The sequence below is a fragment of the Xenopus tropicalis genome, chromosome 6 (genome assembly GCF_000004195.4).
Source record: "Xenopus tropicalis strain Nigerian chromosome 6, UCB_Xtro_10.0, whole genome shotgun sequence".
Taxonomy (NCBI): domain Eukaryota; kingdom Metazoa; phylum Chordata; class Amphibia; order Anura; family Pipidae; genus Xenopus; species Xenopus tropicalis.
Genome location: NC_030682.2, coordinates 57,682,306 through 57,699,972, shown reverse-complemented (window position 1 = coordinate 57,699,972; position 17,667 = coordinate 57,682,306). Strand labels below are relative to the sequence as shown.

Genomic DNA, 17,667 nt, shown 5'->3' with positions numbered 1-17,667 from the left:
TACAGCTGCCTGCTGGAGCACACTACTCTAAAGTATTAGGCTGTCAGACCAGGCATATGGCGTATATTTTCGGGAAGCTGTAAAACGCTTGCCGAAAATACCGCCATGCGCCTCCTACCTGTGGCTGCACCTGAATAAATGGAATACTCTCGGGTGCAGGCACATGTAGCGGAAATATGCATAAAAACACGAGGCTTTGCATTCTCTCACATTTTTATGTAGCTATCGGCTACATGTGTCTGCACCCGAGCGTATTCCATTCATTCAGGTGCAGGCACAGGTAGGAGGCGTATGGCCGTATTATAATATACGCCATACGCCTGGTCTGACATTAGCCTTAAGCTAATGCCACACGGGCGTATTTTTGGCAAGCCGAAAACCAATCTTTAGATTGAGCTCTTACTCTCAGTGCTGGCTTGGCAGTTCATAGGGAAGTTTAACATTTAGACCACTGACCAATAAACATAGCTTTACACTTGGTTAGTAGTGACGCCTACAGCTCACTGTAATCTATTCCTTCAAAAAGTATAACTAAACCATTTTATATGCTGAAATCCAGCTGCCAAACAGTTCTTCTATTTCTGCATGATGTGAAATTCTGGCAGGGGAGGAGGTACTAAAAAAGTGATGTTAGAAATATTAACAACTTCAGTGAAAGAACGTATAAAAGATCATAGAGGTAACAACAAAGCAAGAACCCCCACAGACACACTTTTGTCAAGACACTTTGCGCCCTCGGGCCATCAGATACAATTAAAATGGCTAGTACTTGAACAGGTCGTTACCTAAAAGAGGGGGTCATATCCAAAAACGACTCTTAGGGCTCTGGCACAGGGGGAGATTAGTCGCCCGCGAAAATCTCCCTGTTCGCGGGCAACTAATCTCCCCGAAATGCCATCCCACCGCCCCCCGCCCTTACAATGTGAGGCCTTGTGGATTACAAAATTGAATACATTTACACCGATGGGTCTAAATGATTAGTGGAGCCTAATAACTTTTTAGTAATTTGTGCCTGATGTATTGTATGTTTTCATTGCAGATGCTGAAGACTGCCCTAGCCTCTATATGCAACAGTTTGGTAAGAATTTACGATTCCATATAAAGCTAACTCTGAAGTTACGATTGGGCAGTTAAAAATAGATGTGCATCACTTGTCCCTTTATTGGGTAGGCCCTCTGTGATTCATGTTTATGATTAGATGTTGATAAATATGACTTCACTCACTTTTTAGGTTCAGCGATGGACTATAGATTATCATATAGATGGACTTTGATATATATGGACTGTGCTATTGTACATGCACAATTGGATATTATGTGTAGACCTAGGGGACTAATTATGCTTTTTCTTGTTAACTCAGTTGGTGGGTGGAGATGGGAATATGCCCCCTGGTGGTTACTTAAAGCTTTGTTCATGCACTATCCATTACACACTTGAGAAAGGGCCAGTGATGTCCGAAACATTGTGTGGGTTGCAATAAAGTTGAACTATAAGCAGTAAATCTGCATTTGTCCATTTAGTCTCTCATCACTAAGTATTACCAATTGGATTACGCTGCTTCTTCTTTTCCTGTGTTGCCCCAAGAGGTGTCTAATTAACCCCACTGTATTTGTGCTCATATTTGAGAAAGTTTGTTTTAGTGTGGCTGACGATATAAAATAGAGACCAGATCAAATGTTCATTTGTGGTTTATTTTTGAGACTATCATGGAAGAGACTTCTCCTGCTGGCAAGATCCTGAGTTTTCCAGTCAGTAAGAGAAGTGAGTTATTTAATTTTACTGTGTCGCTATTTACTATACTTTTACTCGTCTGGGGTGAATTTGAAAATCCCTTGTGCTTTTTTTGAAACTGTTTATACACTTCTTACCTTGCAGAGTGTATGAAAATTTTACTTTGGGTTAGTTATTCATTGTTTCCCTTACCATTATATATTTGTCTGGCAGAAATCCATGGCAACTAATCAAGTTTGGTTGTTATTGGCGTGCAAATTTCTCCAGCATTAGTAAACAAGCCTAAGTGCACATGTAAATAACAGTCTAGCAAAAATACACAAACAAAATGTACCAGTTTAGTTTTGAACCTGAGTGTCTTCTCCGGGCAGTAGCTGCACAGGGATACCATATCAAACAAGATCCTGCCCCACAGTGGTGTAAGGGCAATCCCCTGAAATGCCTTCTGATGGTATTTGAAGTGTATGGCTGGCCAAGATATAAAACAGCCATTATTAATGCAACAGCATATAGATATTAGAGGTTCATTTGATTCCTAAAGGTACAACTGGTAAAACTAATTAGAGATGTTGCAGTTGCAACTAGAGAAATCTGCCATAATTCTGATGATGTATCCTATATCATGAAATGCAAATTGTCATTCTACAGTGACTCAATACAATATAATCAAATTAATCTTTTAATTAGGTCATCTGGTCCAGAGGGTACTGAAGCCTAGCGATTATTTAAATCCTATAATTTCGGGGATTAGCTAATGTATTAACAGATAAGGTACCAGGCATTAAAAACCTGTAATCGTTTAACATTTATTTGAGGGGTTGTTTGCATTTAGAGCAGGAAACTTCCTTTAAGGCACAGACAACACTCTTTATGTCTTCCTTTTATTTACACTTTTGGGTATAGACCACCATACCGCATGGACTATTTTTCAAGCATTTTGAGCAGGAACTATATGAATGTGACCTAGAGTATATGAGTTAATCTATGAATGAATGCACAGGGAACTTGGGGCCTAAGTCCTGCAGAATGGGTGCTGCCTAAAGCAATTATTATTATCAATTCTTCTTTAATAATAAGAATTGTTATTATACATAATTATTTATTCAGTTTCAATATATTCTGTAAAATCTACTTTACAGGCATTATACATCATTCACATCAGTCCTTGCCCTAGTAGAGTTCAGCACAAACAGTACAAAGAACAAACCCTGGACGTTGACGGAGAACATACAAATTCATGATGCCCTGGATGAAATGGAACCCAGAGCAAACGTTGCAGGGCAGCAGTTGTATTGTAGCCACTCTTATGTCAATGTTATGGGTGTGTTAATAAATAAATCCCAAAGAGTTCTGGCCCAAAATACTGTCATGGAATACTGTCATGGGAAAACGTTTATTCAAAACGCTTAAGTTAATAGAGCTTCTCCAGCAGAATCTTGCATTGAAATCTGTTTTTCAAAAACACAAACAGATTTTTTTATATTTAATTTTGAAATTTCAATTAGGGCTAGCCATATTCTTCATTTCCCAGGGTGCCACAGCCATGTGACCGGTGCTATGATAAACTTCAGTCACACTTTACTGCTAAGTTGCAAGTTGGAGTGATATCGTCACCCCCCCCCCCCCAGCAGACAATCTGCAGAACAATTGGAAGTTAGCAAGATAGCAGCTCCCAGTAGATTTCAGAATAGCACTCAATAGTAAGAAATCCAAGTCTGGCTTGGGACTCCTCCAGTTACATGGGAGGTAGGAGAAACATTAGGTTACCTGAAAGCAGTTATAATGTGTTTCTTTCTTTCTGAAAGCTAAGACTCAGGCACAATGCACTGAGATGGCTGCCTACACACCAATATTACAGCTAAAAAAATACATTTGTTGGTTCAAGAATAACATTTTAAATGGCAGAGTGAATTATTTGCTATGTAAACAGTGTAATTTAGAAATAAAATTTCTATAAGCTCCCTCAGTTTAAGATGGCAGCTGTCATTTTAACTTGGTCTCTGTAGCTTCCTGCTGCAGCTCTAGCATAGATCACACATTCTGATGGAAGGGGTTAGTAGGAGAAGGGAGAGAGGAGAGAGCTGCACAGACTCTGGCCCCGGAAATGAAGAATTTTTCCGAGGAAGGAAGTCAGATACCAAAGTACATGTATAAACAAAAGACTAAGAAATCCTGCATTTCTTTTCAGAGGACTCGGTGCAGCTTTTCTGTGAGTGCTTATGGCTGTATTTAAATAGACCTTCTGATAAAGCTTACTTAGTTTTTACCTTTCTTTCTCCTTTAAGAGCACTTAAAATCTAATGTAGTATATTTCAAAACACTTATCAAACTATTTAAAAAAGGTGTGTAATTCATTTTATGTCACTTTTTACATGATTTTTATAATTCTGATATTACTCTCTATGCAATTGCAAGCACAGCTATAAAAAAGAGGGAGGCAAGTTAGGCATGCTGACCAACCAGTCCTCAGCCTAATCCTCACAAACCTCAGCCCCATACTCAGGGGCAGCCAGTCCTGGTTAGGACCAATGTATGCATATGAATTTTCAGTATATGTTGTTTGTTAATGATGTTTGCTGAACCATCCAGCTTTCTGGTAACTCATTGGTAGGGCTCACACATCTTCAAGAAAAATAGCTTACTTCTGATGCCTTATGCTTTCTAGGCTGTTGGAATTAGCATAATCTAATCTGTGAGGTTGGCCATTTACCTTCCACATTGATGTGAGTTATTCTACCTTTCCCATAATACTCAACCAAGTGCTGATGGTGCAGGATCATTACTTTCCATCAGCTATAGAACAGTGTCAAACTCTGAACTTGCATCATAACAGCAAGGGACACTTAAAGCTGGTGTCAGTGAAGTGATAAGTAAGGTACTGTGATTGTTAACAATAAGTGCATATTTAATGTCAGTGACATACATACAATATGTAAAGCATGCATCTTTGCTGAGACTATATTCATTGACATGGAAAAACTGGAGTGTTGTAACTTGCCCTGTTGTACTATGGATGCAGCAGCCCCAGTGGCCCATTTTCAGTTAAAAAGAGTGTGGTCTCTCAGTCTGGCCTTTGCCAGATGGCCAGTCCAGGCTCGACTTATATTCTGCTCACGCTTCCTTGATATAAGGATGAGATATGGTGTGTGATTTCCACTTGATTACTATGAGAATCCAGTTTCCTAGACAGGGTCAGACTAGGAGATCTTTACAAATAACCGGGGGGCCCCGGCCCTCACCAACCCAGACCTGATTCCCACCTGCAAGGACTGTCACTCCGCCACTGTCCTTCCTCCCCTGAATTAAGTATAAGGTGCACTCTTGGATGAGGGGGCTGGCAGTGGGCGAGGGGGGCAAGTGGCAGGGGCCCCTGGGCTAGCAGCCCTGATGGGCCTCAGACACCCCAGTCTGATGCTTTCCCTAGAAGTTGTCATGTCTCCTATATCATTGCATATTCGATCAAGGGAGGTTGCTTGAAGTTCTACTAATTGTCTACTAATAAATCACTGTTAAAAATAAGGGAATATGGTTTCCTGAGCTATAACCAGCCATTCTTTTTAAAGGCCAGTTTTGTGCACCATACCTTCTATTAGTTATGTGTGGGCCAGCAAAAACACAACCCAAACCTGACCCTAAGGGGCTGATTTACTAACCCACGAATCCGACCCGAATTGGAAAAGTTCCGACTTGAAAACGAACATTTTGCGACTTTTTCGTATGTTTTGCGATTTTTTCGGATTCTTTACGAATTTTTCGTTACCAATACGATTTTTGCGTAAAAATGCGAGTTTTTCGTATCCATTACGAAAGTTGCGTAAAAAGTTGCGCATTTTTCGTAGCGTTAAAACTTACGTGAAAAGTTGCGCATTTTTCGTAGCATTAAGTTTTAACGCTACGAAAAATGCGCAACTTTTCGCGTAAGTTTTAACGCTACGAAAAATGCGCAACTTTTTACGTAACTTTCGTAATGGATACGAAAACTCGCGTTTTTACGCAAAAATCGTATTGGTAACGAAAAATTCGTAAAGAATCCGAAAAAATCGCAAAACATACGAAAAAATCGCAAAATACCGATCATTACGAAAAAAACGCAATCGGACTCCATTCGACCCGTTCGTGGGTAAGTAAATCAGCCCCTAAGTCGCAAAACCTTAACCCGCACCCGAACCTAACCTACAAAATGTTGCCATTGTAGGGCCCTGCACCCAACCTGTGTCTTTTCACATTGTACACTTTTGCATGCGCCTTAGCTTCCAAGCCAGGGAAACTTCAGGAGCAGAGGAAGAGTGTACTTCCACAATCTGACCCGCAGCCTCCCCGAACCCGCAATGGGCACCCGAAATTTAACCCTAATCAGTCTGACCTAAAGGTAAACCTGCAGATCCCGCTGGTTACGTGTCAACCCACACATCACTGCTTTCTATATTTATTTTTGCATGTGTTACAAATGCTTACATCACATACAGGTATGTCTGATATAAATAAACTGATGATATTATTATGTATTTAAAAAAACACACTCTTAAAAAGTACTTATGTATTATCTTGGTGCTGATGGACAAAGGACATGAGCTGATGTTCAAACCCAAAATACCATGCAGTAAAACCCAATGAAGTTGACAAAAACACAGAAAAATGCCAGAAAGCTATGTTTAAGTACAAAGTTCTTTTATTGATGTAAGAAATTTTTTTGGTCTTTCTTTTTATTTTATTTTTTTTTACAAAAAAAGCTAAGTGGTTCTGAGAGCCCAAAAAGAAAAAACAACAACAAAAAAACAAAACAAAAACAAGTCCTGTGTAGGTAATGCTATAGATCCTGCTGGGCACGTCCAAGGCTGTAATCCACAGCTGTAGCATGTGTGTTTGGACCATGGTTAATAGGCCTATAACGTTATAGTTCTATGTCTAACGCACATCAATGTATTTACACAATAAAAAAAAAGAGTATACATTTCAATATAAAAAACATAACAAAAAGTGACAAAGTACTATATTTTACAGGTCGGCGGGATGCACCATACAAATATCATTCTTTCATCTTAAAATGTGGAAGAAAAAAAACATAGAACAAAAAAAAAAACAAAAAACAAAAAACATGGAAATGAGACTCTTACAGGCTTCCAGCATTAGTAACAGTGCTCTGTTATCTGCTGCCTCTGGAGCGCTGCTGTAGCACAGACACAGTTTGGCAAGATACTTGGTCCCTATTTCAAACTCAAAATAAGGCACATACATTTCATGACTGTACGGGAACGTTACTATACACTGCTGCACATGGGACACAATGCTGAAGCTTGAACACCTTTGACACAAAAAATAATGCAACAGATCCATATTATTTGTGAAATCACAAAAAAAACAGTACCGTTCATGGATTTATTTCGCAACACAACTGAAGCAAAATGTGTATTTGGGAAACAGTGTCCACAGTAGTGCTCCAAGTCAAGTACCTTTCTTCCCTATACAATGTGCATGTCCTAACGTTATACAAATGAAGTGGATCGTTCCCTCTATACAAGAAGAATTCCTTTCGTTAATCTGAGTTTGAATAGCTGGACTGCATGTAGCAGGGGCCCTGTCATTTGTGACTGGCCATGTTTAGTCCATAATGCAATACTGTACATAATGATTGCCTCTGCTAAAAAGATGCCCATTTCTAAAGGATAAGCTTCCTTTTCTGTGTTTGCAATACAAATTGCTTTTTGTCTCGACAAAAAGGAACATAAATTGAAATGGTATATATTTATATTTATATATATTTTTTTTTTTTTACAAAGGATACATGAATTAATAGTACATGATCCTGTTAAAACATCATCCCTGTCAGTCGCCGTTTGGCTATTACAAAAGAATGGGTGATATTCTTTATATAGGTCATTCATTTGAAATCCCTCAAATAACTAATTAAGAGCTTAGCTGTCCACATTGCAACAATGCTTAAATAAAAGTCTCTGCAAACAACAACTGGATTCTGTTTTCTTTCCTATAAAATTCAACTGAAAAAAATGCCAGTCTCCTACTTGATAAAACAGAGCATCTAAACATAATTTCCTTTTTGTTTTACATTTCAAACATGCACAGATGTCATAAATTTACATGGGTTTACTATGAACGCTTTCAGACCCAGCTGGGTTAAAATAAACAATGTTTGGGGTTGACAATACTGATCTAAAATTGCAATGGAAGACTATTTCTCCCTATAACACTTAAGGGTTTAAGTCCTTATTCCATAAAAGGAATGTACTTGGAATACATCCCATTTGCTTGGGATGGGATTGCTGAATACATACACACATACAAATCAGTTATTTTCTTGTTCATGTTTCATGCCTTTTCTCTCCTAAGTTATTGCATAATAGCAAGAAACTTGCTTTCTTCTGCAAGTGAGGTCAGCAAAGAGCTCATGTCCCCAATAGCCATGTTACTGGTACTAACAGGTATGGCTGGGAATGTCAGAGATGTTCGAGGAGTGGTAAGGCGTGAAGAATTACGGGAGAGATTCTGGATGATACTTGGACTTAGAGCTCCAGAAATGAGGCTGGCATGATCCCCATCATCAATTATAGCATCAAAATCGATTTGCACCTCATCCAAACTGCTGTCAATGTTATTGACTGTGCTAGTCACTTGGTTTGCCCCAGGCGAAAGAAGCTGGGATGAGTTTGTATTATTACTTTCTTGTAAAAGACAGTTTGCTTCCATACCAGGCTCAGAACCTGACTTGATACTTTGCTGAGGATATGCTGCTGTTTGGTCATACAACTGACCGGAGAAGTTTTGTGCATTCGCACAGTGCTGTTGTGGGTGATTCTGCATTTCCATTTTAATACCATTCACTCTGCAAACTTGTTGGTTGGTGTCACATATTTGCTCTTGCAGATATGACAGGTTGTTTCTATGTATATTCTGCCTGCTATTTCCACTAGAGTTTACAAAAGACTGGATATTCTTTGCCAGGGATGGCTGCTGCTCTCCAGCATTTTGAGTAGTTGACAGGAAACTTTGTGTTGCATCAATTGTGTTTCCATTTTGCCCTGATGTTGTCTGATTAGATCGAGTTACCCCCAGGAAATGCATACCATAAATTAGGTGTTCGGCTGTCATCTGGTGCATAAATTCCTGATTCATGATGTTTTCATTCTGGACTGGGTCAGTTCTGCTAGCTGATTGCACACTATAATGTGTGGATGGTCCATAGTTTTGTTGACCAATATTCATTTGCAAACCATTGGCTGTAAATTTTTGTCCTCGAGTTGTATTGCAAAGACTTCCTGTTGCAGACGTTCCCAGTGATGATCTTGCTATGTCAATGCACTGATTGCCCCTGACTGACTGACCACTCCACACACTGCTGTTATTGTAAAGGTTCAGATTTTGCTGGGGCACCTGTGGGTTGTTTTGTGTATGATGTTGATAGCTCCTTTGCTGGGGCAACCCGTTCTTTGGTACATTTTGCTGCTGGACCATCATGTTATTATACAATCCAAAAGGTCGATTCTGCTGTGTGGTTAAACGCTGCCCATACTTTAATCTCGATGGAGAATATTCTGCACTGCCAGAGCTTACTTCATTCCACTGAATTGGGAGGTCATTTTTATTTTCTATGGTATCTGTTTGTTCGGAATTGAGGAACTGTTCATTTATTATATTACTGGTTACATGAGATGGTTCAAAGTTGTTTCCATTTCTTTCTCCAGCATTATTCTGTAATTTATCTGTTTCAAAAATGTCATAAAGTCTTTGGTTCCGAGAGTTAAGATACTGAACCATGTCATCTGGCAGTAAATCCTCATCATCAAAATTGCCTTCTGCTTCCATTATCATTGCTTCCAGGGCAACATTTTCACTTATACTAGGAGGGCATGGTGAATACACATTACGGGTATAGTTCTGAAGACTTAAATTGCGCCTTTCCATAAGTGGCGGGGCATCAGGAGGGGTGATGTTGTTAAGACTGTTGAACCTTGGAACTCTAGCATTAGAAAAGTTATCAGAGACCATTTTTACAGGATCACTTGCTCTACGCATTCCATTACCTTGAAGTTCATTTGACAACAAATGCCTTCTTCCATAAGAGCCTACTCCACCATCACTACATCTTCGTGGGACATTGACTGAAGGAAGAGGTGACAATCTACAATCTCTTGAGTCACCCAGGAGAGCTATTCTGGTTTTTAGACTCATTCTTTCCATGTTCGGCAGTGGTGTTGGTGGGGGCCCACCTGTAGCAGCAGCATATTTAGCTTTCAGCCTGTATTGCTGTGCTGGAGTAAGGCTTAGGAGGCTTGGCAGCCCATCACACTGGCTTGTTTCACTTGATCGTCTTGAGGCATCAGTAGAAATTGGATCATAGGAGTCTGCAACACTTATATTCTGAACCCGTCCCTCAAACTGAGATGCCTCACTGGATCTTCGACTGGAAAAACAAGGTGAAATTCCAGAGGACCTGCGGCTGCTCATATATGCTGAACTTATTGTGCTAGTATTGCTATCTCTTCTGTTAAGCATATTCAAGACTGTAATGTCCATGCTAGAAAGCTCATTTTTGTTTGGAAGAACAGGTGCTGATCCCCCCAAACTGATGTTGCTGTTCAGCTGCACACCTAAACAAAAAAAGCACAAATAAAAAAAATGCATAAATACAAATATGTACACATAAAAATACAGCATCAGTTTATCAATAAAACATCTAATGTGACCAATCATTTTAGTGTTGGAATAGGATATTAAAGGAATACTGTCATAGGAAAACGTTTTTTGTAAAACGCATCTGTTAGTTTCTCCAGCAGAATTCTGCATTGATTGATACTGATATAGATGTTTTTATATTTCATTTTGAAATTGCAAGTAGTCTAGACATATTATTTATTTCTCAGAGTGCCACAGTCATGCGACTTGTGCTCTGATAAACTTCAGTCACACCTACTGCGCTGCAAGCTGGAGTGATATCATGCCCCCCAGCAGCCGATCAGCACAACAATGGGAAGGGAGCAAGATAGCAGCTCCCAGTAGATATCAGAATAGCACTATAGTAAAAAATCCAAGTCCGGCTTGTGACTCCTCCAGTTATATGGGAGTAGGAGATACAAAAGGTTATCTGAAAGCAGTTTTAATGTTTAGCATTGGCTCCTTCTGAAAGCTCAGACTTAGGCACAATGCACTGAGATGGCTGCCTACACACCAATATTACAGCTAAAAAAATACATTTGTTGGTTCAAGAATAAAATTTTAAGTGGTAGAGTGAATTATTTGCTATGTAACCAATTTACAAATAAAAAGTACACCATAAAAATCAGAATCCCTTAAAAGGAAACCACCTACTATCTTTTTAAAATATAAGCCAAAGTTGGTGTTGTAATGAGGACAGCATTTAACTGAATAAACATAATTTTAGGAATATTTGTCAAGAGTTATAACCTAGTGGTAATATAGTGGTGCTTTAAATGGGGGGTGTAAAACGAACGAGCACTATAGTATCATTTTTCTGTGGAACATCCCTTTTAATATTTATTTTAAATATTTGAAATACTGAATTTTAAAGGTATTTTAAATCTAATTAAATAAACAATGATTTATGCCAACAAATCTTTAGAACATGCTAAAAGTATTCTGTGCTGAAGGTGTTTTGTGCAGCAAAGACAAAAGTGAACTGTACAGATACCCCTTTCCACAACTGCATAACACGCAAGTCATAGGTGGAACTGTAATAAACTGTGCTACTGCAAAACAAGGGGTATAAGATAATATAAAACGAAATGGAGAAAATAACAGGATTTCTGATGCCTATTTTTTACCTTATATAGCATATAAGGCACTACAATAATCACAAATACTTGCTCCATTTTTGCATTCCCATGACAACACAGCTTATTGCATTGCACCCTAATGCACATTTCCCTTAAAACAAAACTTACCATTTCCAGTGATTGGTGGTAAATTTGGTGCTCTATGAGGTGGAACTGGGTTCAGTCTTGGAAGAATACCATTAACTTGTTTAATTTTTTCAACTTTAATTTGCTCCATCCATTTGGTTCCTGTCATAATCCTCCTTCCGTGTAAACCAAGTCCTGTGGTTGCGGTGGAAATGGTAGAGTCCATGATTGGGGTTTCATCTAGGGCACTGAAGTCTCCAATGCTGCCTCCACTGTTTAGAGTAAGCTCGATCCCACTGTTGGTATAGTTGCTGACGGGGGACTGCTCGCTGCTGCATGAAGACTTACCACCAGGGCTTGGCTGAGATGTCTGGTTAAGTAAAATATATTGGGAAAATATTGTTACCAATATATAAATCTGAATCTTGTAGTACCATACAGTGCTAGGCATAAACTAACTGATGCTATGCCGGATAGACTGAGTTTCTTCTCTGTTGCATAAATGTACAGCTCTGAAACAGTGTAAAGTAGCTCCAGCCTGAATATATATATAGGCTAAAGGCACTGCTTTACATAGTTAGTCAGGACATATACAGCTATCTAACCATGTGCTAGCTAGCTCAACATTTCATTTCAATGTCATGCACTCAATGCAGTTAATTTCTAAGGCAATCTCAAGAGATGATAATGGATTTTCTTTGCATAAAAATATGCCTGTTGTCTTGATTTTAATTTGATAGACTGTTGCAATCAGGACATAGAATTAGGAGCATAAAAAATCAAGATACAATCTGAATAGAAGAGAAATTGTAATACAAAAGAGTGGGATATTTCCATGTGATGATATTATTAAAAAAAAACATGCTAGTTTTGTCTAATATAACCCTTTCCAGAATGTGTCCCACCATATGCATTCACTTTACATGGAATAAAATAAAATTAATAAAGGTGAAAAAATGATCTGGAGAACAAACTGCACAATTATAGAACAGGATAACAGAAATGCATTTTGCAAATATTGGAGCAGATGATATTAAATATATCAGAGTGATATTAAATATATTAGTTACTTTTATCAGAATGTATTGCTCTTCATTTTTCAGCTCCTTTATCCATCATTTGTATTGTAACAGTAGAGGTATGGGATCTATTAGGAATACATGGGAACTGGGATTTTCCTGATATGGGTTTTTATCAAACTAAGGGGCACATTTACTAATCCACGAATCCGAAAATTTTGCGACTTTTTTCCGTTGCCTTCGCAATTTTTTCGTATTTTGCGTGACTATTTAGTCGCCGTCGTGACTTTTTCGTATTGAATGATCGTGAATGGCGGAAAAACCTTTCCGACTTTGCATGAGTTTGGAAGCCTTCCATAGGAATAAATGGCACTGTGCAGCTCCAAACTGGCCCAAGGAAAGTCACGATACCAAAGCTTGAATGAATCCGAAACTTTCGTACTTGTTGCGACAATATGATTTTTTCGCGACGGTGACGAAAAAGTTGTGGAAAATATACAACAAATTTGCGACGGCGACGAAAAAGTCGCAAAAATACCGATCATTACGAAAAAAACACATTCGGATGCTTTCGGTCCGTTCATGGATTAATAAATCTCCCCCTAAATGTCTTTTTAATTGTGTAGCTGTGCAACTAGTTTTGAATTTTGCATGGAAAATAGGAAAAATAAAGGGAGACAAAAAATACACTCCAGGTTAAAGCCTGTTGACAGCCGATGCAAGAAATCTAGATTATGTGATGATTTTATGATTACCTGAAGTTTTAAAAATGTTATAAGAGCAACAGTGGCAATGAACTTTCAATGTGACTTTTTGCCAATGCAAACAACATGAAATGAACAACCATTCATACAGCATGTAAATTATAAAAGCCCCTCACCTTATTACCCACTGTCCTTAGAAAAGGTGAGCAAGATATTTAAGAACAACAGACAGGAGAGAATTGAAATTAGTAAAGCTAGCCTGGTTAGTACAGTTTATAAATAAACTTAACAATTTGCAATTTTCAATTATTAATTATAACATACAGTACATAGAGGAGTAGAGGCTACACAGTGTAAAGAGTTGTGTATGGATTGTTGTAGCTTACATTCAATGTACATTAAACAATAATAATTGGAAAGAAAATAATTCTGCACCTGATCTCTCCTAAACAGAATAAGGCTAGTATCTAAGGTATAATAACTATTGGCAGTTGTTCTAGTGTATTTGGAGAAATGCCAATGTGTGAGTTATTCTTTGCCATTCAGCTGTCTAAAGATCAAGAGAAGGCCAAGTGTCTGAAGGTAAATGTAGCTGTTTAATGTTGCTTATCATCTATGGCAGTGTTCCCCAACCAGTGGCTCGCGAGGAACATGTTGCTCGCCAACCCCTTGGATATTGCTCCCAGTGGCCTCAAAGCAGGTGCTTATTTTTAATTTTCTAGTAAGAAGGCAATTTTTGGTTGCATAAAAACCGAGTATAATGTTAAACAGAGCCTTTTGTAGGCTGCTAGATCCCTGATCTATGGAATCAAAGAAAAGATGAAGTCTAACTTCTATTTACTATATTTAAGTATTTTGTGGACTGCTAGTAGACTAATAGGTACATTATAATGCACAAAATAAAAATAATAACTCAACAACAGGAAACATAATTAAACCTATTTGAAAAGATGCTGGACAGGTTAATTATCTGCATAAGATGTGACTGGGCCATAACATTGGTTGGATAACAATGCTTAAGAGGCCTTGGCATAATATTATATCAATAAAATATTTAGTCTATAGAGCTGTGCAAGAAAAGGTTGTCTTACAGGTGAACAGGCCAAAGAAGAATCAGCATTATTGAGCTCCATACCTTGTTTTGCTGTCTACTAGCAATTTAAGAACTTCTCTGTTTTATTGTCCACCTTGCAAAAAATAAACTGCATGGAAAGCTTTTATATGGCTATACACCTGCACTTTGCAGGTCAGGTAAGTCAAACATTCGGATTTCATGTAAAATTAGGTTTGAACTTGTATAAGCATGATTCCAGGTGTTTTATTGTTTGCAAAACGAAGCTTTTAAATAATGTCAGCTTTAAGAAGTAATTTATAGTGCTTGCTACATTTTGTATCGAGTTCTTCCAGATCAGGGCAAACGCACGAAAGCAGTCCTTGTGCTATTTTGTAATTCCTTTGTTATTCATTTGCAAGCAGAGGTTCTCTACATTTCCTCTCAGTTTACAGTAACTATATTGTATAAGGGTAATAGGACACAGGGTTGGTTTGGGCACATAAGCGCCATGTTTTTTAAAAGCAGCATTATAAATGTACCTAAAACTGCCTCCTACAGACTTACATTACATGTATATGAATTTTTTATACATCACAATTTCTGGCATGAGTGCCTTGAAGGCAGCAATATAACTGTATGTTTTGAACTACTTAAAAACACATGACTTAAAGCACTTGAAACATAATAGTGTGGCATATAGGGGAGGTTAGGGGATGTGGAACTGAGAATATGATGGCCAGCAGTTATCTCTAATTTGAAAGAGATTGCTACGTACCATTGGCTTTTCAGTCTTGACTGATTTTACTTGCAGGCATTCTTCATGCTTTGAGGTAGTGTTACTGAGGTCCTTGTGCTCTCCATGTGTACCCTGGATATGTTGGCCTGGTGATCTTGACTGCGAATGGCTTCCTGGTTCTCGTGGTGGTGGAGGCCTTGGGTGTATGTCCCCTCTCTGCTTCTTAGTTACATGAGCCTCTGGACCATGCACTGTCTTTACATGCTTTCTAAGTGAGCTAGGGTCAGTGTAACGTTTTGTACACCCTGGGATCTTGCAAACATAAGGTTTCTGAAAGAAAAACAATCATTTTAAGAGTATTAAAAAAGACAAGTGTATTAAATCTGACAGTCATGCAATTTCAAACCCCAATGTAGGTTTGGAAGTCAAAACTCATATATAGTGCTCTGCATGGTTCTACAAAAAAGTGCAGAACACAAAAGGCATATGTGCATTGTCAAAAATGTACATCTTTAATATTTTAAAAATAAATCTGCAAATACCTGTAACTAAAACAGAAGTGTAAAACAAGTCAAGGATAGCTGACTGCAATAAGAACTACATATTCCACAAAAGTGATGTGTACATAAAAAGAACTGCTACAAGTAAATTATTATGCAGCAGCACTTCTACATATGCTTATATGGTTATTGAAGGATGTGCTGAATTGTTTGCAGAGTTTTACAGCAGGAACACTTAAAATAAAAATCTGATTGTGACAGCTGATATATCAGTTACACTAACAAAAAAATCTTCAGTCTTGTAGGCAAGTTAATAAGCATACATCTGAGCAATAGTATAAGAAGAGGTGTGTTTACATGCATAATGTACTTTCGCTCTCTCTATGATACATTATTTTATAATGTATCTTAGAAAGAGTGAATGTAAACAGTTACAAGTGTTTCATTTGTGTCCCCTGATGTCCCCAGACAGACACAACCAAGGACACAATCCTCATGTAATAAAATGCATTAAGTTTGCCCAGGAGCAGTAACCGATAGCAACCAACAAGATGTAAGACCAGTAAGGGCTTGTACACATTGTGTCTTCGCCTTGTGTACCCCTGTGATAGATTTCTCCTGCGTTCCACTGCAGGGGAGCATGGGATGAAACACAATCTATTATTTCTTGTTTACTAGTACTGACACGTGCATTTAAGCACCATGCCCAGGTCAATTGCATTGCATTTCATCCTGCTCCCCTGTGGTGGAACGCAGGAGAAATCCACCCTAGGAGACTGCTGGGAGAAACGCCCATGTATCAGAGCCCTAAGGCTGATGTCAGACGAGGCGTAGGGCAGATATTTTCGGCAAGTGGAAAAACGCTTGCCGAAAATTCCACCCTACGCCTCGTACATGTACCTGCACCCGAATGAATGAGATACGCTCGGGCGCAGGCACATGTAGCGGAAATACGCATAAAAACGTGAAAGTTAAAGTCTCACGTTTTTATGCGTATTTCGGCTACATGTGCCTGCACCTGAGCATATTCCATTCATTTGGGTGCAGGCACATGTAGGAGGCGTAGGGCAGTATTTTCAGCAAGCGCTTTTCTGCTTGCTGAAAATATCCGCCCTACGCCTTGTCTGGCATTAGCCTTAATGCTACTTGATTAGGTGCTATGTGTTACTGCACCTGGGCAAACTTGGTACCTTTTATTACATAACTCCATTAGTGTTATTTGCACCTACCCAACGTTCTCTTCTTGGAGTGCTCACTGGGCTTTTCATGTACTAGAAGATTAGGGAATTGGCTCAGATTATATCAACTGATTTATTTCTATTGATCACCTGAAAACATTAGTGCACACAGCTAAGCTGGAAATTCAAACCAATTGCCAACAGTAGCTTACCTCATTTGAATGAGTGCGGTTTTGGTGCTTGGCTCTATCAGATGCATTTGAAAAGGCCTTGTTGCAGCCCTCATGCTCACAGACATATGGTTTCTCTCCAGTGTGAGATCTCAGGTGAGTTTTCAAGTTTTCTAGTCTGGAGTAGGCTTTTGAACAACCTTCAAACTGCAAATGAGAAATATCTGATTATTATTCTTGGGGGAAAAAAGTTAGCTTCTCTCAGTTGTTGACAGAGCACGATCAGTAGAGTGTATTTTGAACAACAGTAGAAAATAAAATAGATTTAAATTAGAATGTAATGGTCAGGAACTAAGGCACAAAAGATTACATAAATGTTAAAAGCAGATATTTCAGCAACTAGAGGAAATCCTGTTACTAAAGCCCTGCCAAATATTTTGCCAGATGAGACTCTGACATCACTGTTATCTTATTTAAAGAGTTGACAAGTCACAGCCGCCTAAAGGTAAGCTGCATTTGATGGCTAATGGCTGGGCTGACACCTGGACACCCATATTCTGGTGATGTTGCCTGGCTTGAAAGTGCCATTATATTTCAAATGTTGGGAGGTATGAAAAAGTACTACAAAAATGCTTGGAAATAATTATGTTTGATTTTGTATATCCCAATATGTTTAGTATATTAGATCCCCTGATGACAGATC

General features: G+C 38.6%; 1 protein-coding gene across 3 annotated transcripts in view; it reads right to left on the bottom strand.

The window, feature by feature from the left end:
• Positions 1-6,382: 6,382 nt before the first annotated feature.
• The window catches only part of gli3 (GLI family zinc finger 3), a 132,801-nt gene continuing 121,516 nt past the window's right edge, over positions 6,383-17,667 (bottom strand). For all 3 annotated transcript variants that reach the window (XM_004915351.4, XM_004915350.4, XM_012965492.3), the window contains 4 exons: positions 17,007-17,171; positions 15,156-15,446; positions 11,646-11,973; positions 6,383-10,334 (listed from right to left, as the gene is read on the bottom strand). In XM_004915351.4, coding sequence (XP_004915408.1) covers positions 8,077-10,334; positions 11,646-11,973; positions 15,156-15,446; positions 17,007-17,171 — 3,042 coding nt within the window. In that variant the 3' untranslated portion in view covers positions 6,383-8,076. The remainder of the gene's footprint in view (positions 10,335-11,645; positions 11,974-15,155; positions 15,447-17,006; positions 17,172-17,667) is intronic.